The sequence below is a fragment of the Phoenix dactylifera genome, chromosome 8 (genome assembly GCF_009389715.1).
Source record: "Phoenix dactylifera cultivar Barhee BC4 chromosome 8, palm_55x_up_171113_PBpolish2nd_filt_p, whole genome shotgun sequence".
NCBI classification, from domain to species: Eukaryota; Viridiplantae; Streptophyta; class Magnoliopsida; order Arecales; family Arecaceae; genus Phoenix; species Phoenix dactylifera.
The window spans coordinates 18,034,174-18,045,710 of record NC_052399.1 but is presented as its reverse complement, the minus strand read 5'-3'; the positions used below and the strand labels follow the sequence as shown (position 1 = coordinate 18,045,710).

General features: G+C 38.3%; 1 protein-coding gene across 1 annotated transcript; it reads right to left on the bottom strand.

The window, feature by feature from the left end:
- Positions 1–6,069: 6,069 nt before the first annotated feature.
- LOC103710867 (uncharacterized protein At5g41620) lies at positions 6,070–11,535 on the bottom strand. The gene is made up of 3 exons (XM_008796779.4): positions 11,029–11,535; positions 8,258–8,383; positions 6,070–7,960 (listed from the first exon to the last, which is right to left on the bottom strand). The coding sequence occupies exons 1-3, from the start codon at positions 11,389–11,391 to the stop codon at positions 6,365–6,367; spliced, it is 2,085 nt and encodes a 694-aa protein (XP_008795001.2). The 5' UTR covers positions 11,392–11,535; the 3' UTR covers positions 6,070–6,364.
- Positions 11,536–11,537: the final 2 nt, after the last annotated feature.

Below are 11,537 nucleotides of genomic sequence, written 5' to 3'. Positions count from 1 at the left end.
GCTGGGGTTTGGGAGAGGGCGGTCGAGCCCTCGGCTCCCATACCTTTTGCTGGGTCCAGGCCGGACCAACTGGGCCGGGCTACACAGTTAGAAACTCTACTGGGCCGGGCCCAGTAGTTTGGACGACCATCGAAGTTTAAGGTCCAAACTTTCTGGGAGTAGTTTGGACTAAAACCTCGACTAACCAACACGACTTGTTAGCAAAAAAGTGACATTAATACTTTTAGTTTATTATTGAGTTTCTAAATTTTTTCCATGACAAAATCTTTGAGAAAAGATTAAACAAAAAAAAAGAGAACGCTATAGCATCTTGATCCTAGATTTGTGGCTCGTGGTGGTGCGGTTGAGAAAGAAAAAGAGAATCATTCCGAAGCTTAAAGAGGACGAAGATTTTCGACCCTTAAAACTGATAGGTCACAGAAACCACTGTAAAAATTGTATTAAAGAGTGCAAGCTAAGCTTGGAGATTCAAGCTTTGACTAAAGTATATATTATTGCCCTCCTATTAGTACTTCTCAATGTAATATAGGATGCTTTTGCAATGGTTTATTGTATGTCGCGTCCAGGTATTCAATGCATCGTTGTATTTTCTTTTAAGAGCTTACCAACCAATTTACTAGCTCCCATGAGTGGTTGAATTGAGGTCATTCATTCTCGTAGGCTGCACATAGATACATGAACACAATTTAACACAGTAAGTTCGAAGCATTGAAAAAGGTCTCCTCCCCACCGATGAACAGTTGTCCACCTAGCGAGCAAAAGGATGCTTTTAAAAAGGATGATCCAGGCCCCGAAAGGGGAGGGCCATGACTTACCGGAAAGAGTTGTTCACGCTTGCTTTCTGCCGGCTTCAAACTTTAGTAAAAATTCATTCCCATTCAACTCCATACTTGGCTATGACACTGTTATAGAAAACTGTCCAAACCAGATCCAACTCCTCGACTGAAGTTTCTTCACAAATTCAACAGAAGGGGTGACACCTAATATCATAGCCAGACAGGAAAAGTCACAAGGAGAGGGAAAGCATTTCGATGCAGCACGGAAAATCGAAACGAGTAGATTCTTTTTATTTATGTTGCACGTATTTCAATTAAGTGTTATATTGGATCTCGTGTACTAAGGAAAATCGTCAATACCGCTCATGAAATGAGGCAACGAAGGTCGGTAGATCATTGATCGACTATGCAAAATATGGTGCACGATTGAGCAGAGAGAAAGCTATCGAGTGTAGGAACTAAGATTCCCATCCCTGATGATAGAAGAAAGATAAAGTAAAATAGGAGATGGAGAGACAGGAAGAAATATTCTCATTTGGACAGGAGATGCGGACAAGTTTTGGCCGAGCTCTTGGGAGAAGAAAGTGGCCCTCACTAATCTTGAATGTTATCTTGTAATGGAGGAGCAGAGCACTAGGTTGTATGCAACACATACAAGATAATTTGTCCAGTAGCAGCTCAGAAAAATTAGTTGTATTGTCCTCCTAAGGCTAAAATGCCCTTGCTGACTACCTTTTTTTCTATGGCATCGGAAACTATCTACTAAAAAAGTCAGTCTCTTTGTTTTGATTTACAAAAAGTTTCAACCTTTAATTTTCATTTACAGTCGGTAGAGTATGCTGCTATGTTATACTGGAAAGATCCTTTTCAAGAATATTCAGCTGCTGCATTGTGGTGTTTCCCATATCTTTTTTGTAGCAGATGACTGGACTATATGGGTGCCATAGCAGCTGCATAGTATAACGAATACAACTACCTATGGGACAAACTCTTTAAGAGATACAAGCATGCCATTGCCAAGTTCTTCGATGAAAAGGCCTATGGAATCATCTGGGAGAAGTAGAACTACTTTGAGGAAATGAGCCACAAACTTTCTCTAGATGAGCCTCTTCCGGAACCAAGAGTTTGGGCTTTCAATGGGATGTGTTCGGGCCCTAGGCCGAATGCAAGACTACTTGTATACCCAGCGCAAGCCCGGCCAAGCCCAGCCCGTTAAGAGACCTGGCCCAACGTGACCGCCGACTGTATGCAATATTTCAGGCTTGGCTAGGCCTAGGCTGGGCCTAGGTCTCGCACAAAAAAATCGGCCAACCTAATTTCAAGCTGAATCAGGATTTGGCATGCAAATGCAAGCTTGAGCCCATGTTTGTCGGGCCAGGTCATTGAGCCATGTGGGCTAACTCACCCCATGCACAGTCTTACATAGCAAATGTAGGAACCAATTGGCCAAATTAAATTATTTCTAGCATAAAAACCAACACACTAAACTAAATTGAATAAATCAAGTAAAATGATGAACGTGTTATCTCATCAGTTGATAAATTAATAAGATAGTTTATTGAAAATCAACACTATTATAAGATGAATGAGTTGTGTGTGGACCTTATTTGTAGCATGAATGAGAATATAAAATGGATGTGTATGAGAATATTGTAATATTTCTATATATTGACAACTTCAATATGTAGTCTTGAACAAATAAAAAAGGACATTAATCTAATTATGTATTGGTGTTCATACGCTTTTAAAAAAGACAACAAGAAAAATGATATCAAAGGGTAATGCAAATTGAGATATTGGTGGAAATAGAAAATGTCAAGTGGAGGGTGCAACCATTGATGCTGAAATCAAACCTAAAGCAAAATCCTAGCATCTTCGGAAACATCGCTTCACCATCTCGCTACCCAACCTCTCTACGATGGAAATATTTATAATGTTTCTCCATTTCTAGGTTTACCGATTAGGTTGGTTTATAGCATGTTAGTTTAAGCGCGCTCCTATCTAGGACTAATTTGGTTTATAGCATTTGGTTTAAGCCTGCTCTGGTTTGTATTTTTTTAGTTAAAATGGTGGGTTGGTAGGTTAAAGATTGTTTATATATGGAGTAAAAAGAGTACTATTTATGGCTTTCAACCATTGTACCAATTATATGCTATATAGGATGAACATGATGGTGTACCAATTATATAGTATATGGGATGAAGATGATGGTTTATATCCCCGAATAAACTATTTGATTATTTATATTTTATTCAAAATGCAATAAAAGTGTCATTATATTGTATCAAATTTGTGACTACTCTCTTGAGGAGAGAGGTGACAACTAGCAAAATTGTGAATTGATTTGTAACAATTAGCATTTCGTTTATAATTTAGTGTATTGGATAATCATAGTTGAGTATGATTGATATTTTCTCGGAAAAGAAAAGTTATAGTTCATTTTTAAAGTAGTTTTAATACTAACTATGAAGAGGGAGAGCACATGTTAATCAGTCTCCCTTTATAAGTTTACATAACTATATCAACTTACACTTTATAAAATTCATGCTTTTATTGATATTAGCCTTAGTCTTGTACCTTACTTCTCACTCTCCATTATAAAAATACTTACTAGTAAATATACTTGATTTACCCATTCCATTTGTATCCACTTTGTCCCCCTAATGTGGATCTGGCTTACTTCTACAGCTGTAGCTAGTTTCGCTGAAAGGAAATGCACATCGAGATTGCTTGTGGTAATGATCTATATCTTGCTTCAGCCAACTACTAATAAGAAGCCAAAGCAAGTGTTTGCCTTCCTGCTCTCACCTTTCTCAGAATAGGAAAGGAATTTTAATTGAACTTTGCAGCTCTTACTAAAGTGCTATGAACTTAAATTTTGTTGGAAATACGAAGAAAAAGGGTTGAATAACAGCGGGAAAACAATAATCAAAGAAATTCAATACTCAATGATAACATTTTTCTAGGTTAGCTGTCTTTAGCAGTTGGTTTCTCTGCACAGCTCTCTCAATATTACAACTCCAATTTAGTTCTTACTCCTCACTATTTTTAATTATTTTCCGTGTTCTAGATGTCTTATTCACTTGCACAAGACTAGCATGCTAAAGCTATCAAATCACCAGATAACCACAAGAATTCTAGTTAAGTGTAGAGATAGTGAGAGGATGATGGGAAAAAGTAGTATGAAAGATGTTGGCAACGCTACAACTAAATCACTGACAGCACCCCTTTGGCCAACTGCTCAAATCTACTTTCAATACAATATCAAATGCTATCCTAAAAAAAAAAAAAAAAAAAAACGAAACACGGCCATTCATCTGAGTTCGTCATTCATGAGCTAAAGAAATGATCCATCATCCATGCTGTCTAAAGCACTTGTACTTCCATCAAAGCAGTTTTTCATTAAAGCATTCTCTTTTTTTTTTTGTTGTTGAAAATTGAAGCATTCTTTCATGAATGAAGTTGACCTTAATCTTTTTTTTTTTTAATGTAAACTGTGCTCTCTGGTGACAGTGAAAACAAATAAGTACCTTGAATGCCACAGGGAGGACAACTGTGTCTGCTTTCCTACCAGATGAGCCCAGAAAGTCAGTATCCAGTAACAGTGCCAGAGCTTGTCAGCAGCTGGGTTGTAGGATCTGAAAAGGTAACTGAAAATCTTCCAAGTTGACGTCCAAGTTCGCTAACAAATAGTTCCATCTAACATGCGGTTATAACAAAAACGGAGCTGCAACTACAGAAAATGCATTCTATTTTTTTTTTTTTTTTGTTCAAGATCGCTCTCCCAAATTTGATTGTGAGAATTTGGGCTTTACATTCTCCCATCGAATGCATGCAGTGAGCGTACCAATCTATTCTTTGACATAAAGAGAACCCCAAGGAAAAAGAAATATGAGGAATAACATATTGTTTTCCTTTTCTTGCGTTTAGATGCAGGATCTAAGATCAAACATATGGCTCTTCTTGCACTACAAGTAATAATAATGGATACACACAACAGTAGCCAGATTTCAGAGCCTTCAAGGCAAGCACAATTATCTGTTTGTAGATCAGAAATCTTTAGATAGATTGTTACATCACCTGGCTCATCTGGTTTTAGGACAAGGACCGAATTGTCAGGTTTTGTGCCATACCTACAGACAGACACCGCTCAACCTGCTACAGCAGAGAGTAATTTTTGAGTTTGCACCTGTTCAACATCCTCAAGTTCATGGCACCAGTACCTGCTAGTAGTTTACAATCAGGTAGAGATGATCACTCCGACAACCTCCATACCATGAGGCAACCTCCTTAATGCTCAGCATCATCACCTTTGTGCTGCAAATTGAGATAGGGAGCTGCCTAACTCATGGTGCCTAGACAACAACTAAGGGTACCTATTAAAATCCTACAGGTTGGTATAACCCTAAAACTCCTGAAAACTAAACCAAATTTATGGAGATCACTCTTCCCATATATTTAAGCATTTTTTGACTGAAAAACGATGTCAGATCTGAACTTTATCCATAGGAAAATATAAAATGTCAGAAGCATGTTTCATGATGGACACTTTTTGCATCTAACCCACTGTTTACAACAAATATTAGAAAATTTGGATATGATGGCTTGAAGCATGAGCGACAAGTTTAACGTATCACCTTCATTACCTCGAGGCCTTGGTATGGAATCTTCTGAATAGAACATAATAATATTTTAAGCATAAATTTACTTGCTAGGTGTCGCATAAGAGAAAACCCTGCAGCAGATTAATGACAACCAGATGCGTGGCTGGGATCCAGCAACTTATGGTTAGGCTTTTATCAACTATGGTTGACTAGGGAACCTTTTGATCTGAGTTGTTTGGCTTTTATCGATATGATTTTCATGTGAACTACCATGTTATTTCTAATTTTTGTTTCTTTTTACCTCTTCTATCATCTTAACATAGGCTGTTTTTTCCCACAACAGCACTCTGTGGGAAGATTTGATTGTGCTTTCAGATATGAAATTCATGTTTCCCTCTCTTTAGATGTAGTACGTACCTCAATTTTTATGATAAAATCTTTTTGGGGTACTACATAGTGTGTGCATAGTGTATATCTCCTTTGAATGATAGCACATAAAAAAAAACCAATCTTATGCACATTACCTTTTTATATAGATATAAGCACCGATGGTTAGAATTTATTGCATAATACTAGATAAATGCCCCAAACCAAAGCAAGTGCGGAAATATTGAATTACTTGGATTATAAATGCTAATAGGGCTAACATGAGATGGATGAAATAGTTGTTAACACAAACATATGGGCAGTTGATCAAATAGAACATTTAAGCATTAGATACAGCATCAATATAATGGAAGTTATAGTCAAAAACAGCATTTAAGTCATCTTCTAGAGAGTACAATGAACTGCTAAAATCAATATGGACAATAAAAAGCTAGTGCTTAGTCATTCACAACTTTATAACTCATGATATACAGAAAGTAAATCCCCAAAATTGGACATCATCTTTCACTCCAGAAAATACCTTTTACAGTGTCTAAACAACCAAAGATTCAAAGCATGCTGGCATCTTGGTCAATGACACTGCATTAGCTTGCCCATTCATTGTCGCATTCTGCCTGTGGCTGGACCTTTTGAAGCTTTTAAACGAGCATGCTGTCCCTCTAGCCTTGCTTCAAGTAATTTTTCCTTTAAAGTGTTCTCTTTTACCCCAGATGGTAATTTTGATGAGCATTCAGATATCTCAATATCAGGAGACGTATGCAGGTAGTTCCACTGCCGCGCTGGACTGGCTAGATTGTGGAAATCTCCTGAAGCAGTGTTATCACCAACTAAAACAAAGTGACCCCTCCATGAAAATTGATCTTGGGACTGTTCCCCATGATAATTATCTTGATCAACCTCGCAAATTTCTGACTGATTTTTGACCGCATTATCGATCAGATGGTCTGATCCCTGCCTGCTATCCCACTTCAGATCTATGCCCTGCCCAACTTCTGGAACATGATGATTATCGGATTTCTGTGAAATAACACGCCCAATGTGATCTGCTTCCACACCTCCAGTTTCTTCATCAGTCTGCAAGTGTATGACCTGTACTCTATCCACAAGCTGTTCATTTCCACACAGCTTCATCTTATCCATCTGTTCCTTGAATTGTGCTTGCAAGCCAGAAACATTCTGACCCTTGAAATTTTCAGAATATCCCACCTTCTTCCCTGTGAAGTTAGATTTTCTTGCTGACTCCAGTTTTTCAATGCTACTTCTACCATGAGATTTTAACTGGTCGTAGATTTCACTATCACCGCCAACCATGTTAAGCTCAAAACAATGCAAGTCACTTGCTACAGAATCATCATCTTCGGCATCTCGAGGTGCACTGGCAGCCCCATTCAAGTGGACAGACTCCAGGGATTGGCGACGCAAATTTCCATCTTTCTGGTACACACCGTCATTCTTATAGCTATTGGATTGTCTAGCTTGAAGGAAAGATTCAATTTCACCATTTAACCTGTCTGTAACTGTGCTTTTTTCGGCCAAATCTCCCCTAGATTTAGCAATCTTCATCTGCATCCGCTCATCCAGCCATGCTTCTGAAATATGAAGTACCATCCGATCAACTTTATGATCACAACCTTTCACAGACTTCTGTCTCAACTCCCTGACTTCCTGTTCATAATCCCTAATTCCCTTTGCAAACTCATCGCAAAGGTCCTCCAAAAGGCTATTTGCTTTTTTCTCTCTCTCCAGATCCTTCACTGCCTTCAAGAATGCTGCTTTCACTTCAGACAACTCTTTGCCTAGTTTTCGATGCAGACTTTCGGAACGTCTTCTCAACCTTCTCTCATCTTCAAGCTCATCCCTTATGGACTGCACAGCTGCTTTGATCCTTTCCTGCTCCTTGTTCTTCCGGACCAGTTTGGCCTGAGAAACTTGTTTCACCAAATCATCCATTTCGTGACGATATGCTTGCTTCTCTTGCATCAACTCCTGAATACATGCCCGTGCATGCTCTAGCTCCATCTTCAATTGTTTTACCAACGATGCATTGGATGCATGTTGTTCTTCCAGGCTCCAAATCCTATTCAGAACTTTCAATAATTCAGTTGATGTTTTAAGGCTATATCCTGCCTCACTGAGCTTTCCCTTAAGATCTAAAGAACTGCTAGGAGTGATAGCTTGGTTAAAAGCTGCAACCTGCAAAATGCAGAAAAAAACCCGTTAAATCATATATAGCCAGAAGATAACTTTTAAGGAATCAGGAATATCGGACCAGGATATACAAATATATGATGATAACTAACAAGACTATTTCTTGTACCAGTAATTCCAGAGGAAAATAACACAGGACAATGCTTCATTTATCTAACAAATCCTTCATCCAATGCATCAATGAAACACATTCCAAAGTCAAAAAGGATTTGCAAACAGAACACAATTTAAATGAAAAAGACAATCCAACTAAGATCTAAGTGAGAAAAAAAGATGGAATACCTCCATTGAGCTGCTATAACTAGTGGGAGATACAGGTTGGGGAGCATGACTATGCCTTTCGCTCAACTTATGTTGTTGGATCGGTGAAGCTGCAACATGCCTCCTTAAACTACCAGAAGTTAGAGGCTGGCATGAGAAATCAGAGAATGGTTAGTTGTAATAATGGCTAATATAAATTATATTAAATGCAGACAAGTGACTGCAGGTTACAGAGAGAATAAAATAATCAAATGGTGGTTTGTGAGTTAGAAATACGATAATAGCTGTGCATACGGGACATGTCTTCAGTAGCATTGTGCAAGAACTTGAGGACAGTGTGTAATTACCTTGATGCAGGCATAGGAAATACTCCCAACAAATGAATAAACACTGCATGAAACATAATCAGGAATTTGTGTCCCATGGTCTTTATTTCTTCTATATGAACCTGTTTTCCTACCAATTTTTCCATAGGCTCCCAAGCATTTCCCTTTTTGAAACTGATTGGAAGTGTTAACTAAATACTTATGCAGGGGAATGCTACACGACATGTGAAGTTACTCAAGAGAATATGATGCCAAGTCTTTGAAGATCACTAAGAAAAATAAACAAGTAGTTACTCTAGAGTCAGAAACATGGTTTGAGATCTCAGAGAAAAACAAAAGTTGTTTCAATATTCCTCAATATCTTCAAAACATCAAAACACACATGACGAAGAATCAGGCAGTGCCATCAGTCACTTCATCCTTTTGTAAATTTTGCCCACATTCAGGTGTAAATTGGATTAAATTCATTCCTAACTATTTTAATTTTTCTTACAACTTAAATATCTATCTTACTAGTTGTTCTTCATTAGCACGACTGGTACTTGGCATTTTCTAGATATATATGGTTTGATATAAATGCAAATAATTGGACAACATATTTTGACAAAATAGCAAATCTATAATTATATGAAGATAGTGAAACAGTAGCATTGTGCTTTTTAAATCAACATGGTTTTTCTGCTTGTCTTTTATTTATTAAATTGTTAATTTATGAGTACTCAATTCACACAGGCAGTAGTCATCCAAAATTTACACCAGAATAGTACCTGACATTGAACCTTGATTTGATAATATGTATGACTGAAATTGCATGCTTGGAAGTAAAATGCAAGACTAGCATGGCACTGGATGTTGTCTCTCAAAAGTCAGATAAAAATGTTTGCTGATAATGGTACACCTAGCCTCTTCTGAAGAGAAGACAAATTCTCCATGATGTACATGTGACCATATCTTATTGTTGTCTAAACACACTGCTTGTATTAAGGTTGTATCTTTCATATCTGTACCAGGTTTTCAGCATCCAAGTGGTATCTGTACCAACAAAGTAGCATCCCAGTCTACCAACAATTTTCACGAGCAATTATTCAAATAAACTATGAACATCGCAACCACCATAGTTACTTCATTGGTGGCTATGGTAGTAAATTCAGAAGTACCCAAGACTCAACTTGTAAATGGTGTAGATTATCTCCATTACAACTCCTATAAAGTCTTTTACACAACTAGCGAAGAGACGAATTCATGTTTCTATTTTTTCAACCAGAATCGTTCTAGCGTTCTAGACACCACATTGACTATGAATGCACTAAGAGAGGTACTTTCCCATGGTCAATCTGAAAGCCGAATTACAATTTCAAGGACTAAAAATTTGATGATAGTAGTGCTCAAGGCACAAATTTACCAACCTATTTCCATGCAAAAGGGCTGAAGGCCGCACATATACGAAGATAAAATGAAGATATTGAAAAGTATGAAGTTCTTCTATCACAACTTAGAAAATAAGTAATGAAAGAAGATTATCTTCTGTTATGTATATCAAAAAGACCCAAAGTATAGACATACGACTAGCTTGCAGCATACAAATTAGCACTGGAAGAGAACAAACAACAGAGAACTAATAACCTTAACCCTGACTAGCAAGCCTTATCCTATCTAATATGGTATCAACTTTTACAAATCATGGTATATCCATATAAGAACATTTTAGTTCGGCTCTCAACATGATCCTTTTGCACAATTTTCATATTAATAAACACTTATATTTCCTCTTATAAAAAAGGTATCTGTATATCTGCATATACATAATTAGAAAAAATTATGCTTGTAAAGCCTCATCAAGCGCTTGTCATTCTATGCAACCTTGAGGGGGCAAACCTACCAACATCAACTTATTCTCCAAATTTGTCAATCATCAAGGATCTGTATAAAGAAATTAAAACTTTACCAATCAAATCAAGTCAAATTCAATCTATCAACACAAATATTACACGTTATTGAAATCATCTCCGATCCCTCTCAGTTGATGCTTTATATTTCAAAAACAGACATTTTTAATTCAATCAGATCAAAATCAATCGACTCTTCTTCTTTTTTCCATCGGTCACAAGATGAATGAATGCTCTTGACATCATCTCCAAATAACGTCATCTGTACGTTACCCTACCATTCTTCTGATAACTAATTCACAACATCCATCAAGAATCAACCGCCCAAGAAACCAAAACAATCCTATGGAATCACGACTCTAAAAAGGATAAACCCCCCAAAAAAATCGCAGCACGACAGTCACGATGAAAATCACTAAACCAACAAGAACAGAAAAATCTAAACCTGCAACATTAATACGTTAAGACAGCAAATCCAAGAAACCCATCAGCCAAGAGACCCCCAAAACCCCGAAAAACTCAAAAGCAAAAGGAAAGAAAAGAAAAGAAAAGAAAAGAAAAGAAAAGAAAAGAATCTTACTCGATCTTTGGGACCGAGCGGCCACTCGCCAAGAACATCATCGATGCCCCTCCCTTCCTTGCGGCGGCGCGTCCTGGCGCTCCTCCGGCTCATCCTGGGGTAATCCAAAAGGTCCTGTATCTCCCAGAGATTGGCCCCGAGCTTTCGGGCAGAGACGGAGCTCCTCCTCCTCTGGGCCCTGTCAAGGCCGCCGGGGTCCGAAGGGCCGGGGGAATCCTCCAGCTTCCAGGAGGGCACCGGGGTAGAGGGGCCGCCCCTTTTGCCCACGGATATCCCTTGCCTCAGCTTTCGGCCCAAAGACGACTCCTTTCCACCGCCTCTACTCCCTTCATCTACTGCTGCTCCCCACTTTTCCGCTTCCATCAACCCGTCTCCCCCACCTTTTTTTTAATCGAGACTATTCACCCTTCTCCACCTGGAGCCATACGCCCATACCCTCCTCTATCCCCTCCCATTCCCCCTCACTGTTCCTTGACCTCCTTTCTTCTCTCTCTTCCTGGTTTCTTCAA

Excerpts from the sequence above, each read along its gene's own strand:
- LOC103710867 (XM_008796779.4), bottom strand. The coding sequence starts at position 11,391 with ATGGAAGCGGAAAAGTGGGGAGCAGCAGTAGATGAAGGGAGTAGAGGC. Across the intron at positions 8,384-11,028 it reads CGCTCGGTCCCAAAGATCGA|CCTCTAACTTCTGGTAGTTT; the intron begins GTAAGATTCTTT and ends TTCTCATGCCAG. Across the intron at positions 7,961-8,257 it reads GTTATAGCAGCTCAATGGAG|GTTGCAGCTTTTAACCAAGC; the intron begins GTATTCCATCTT and ends TGCATTTTGCAG.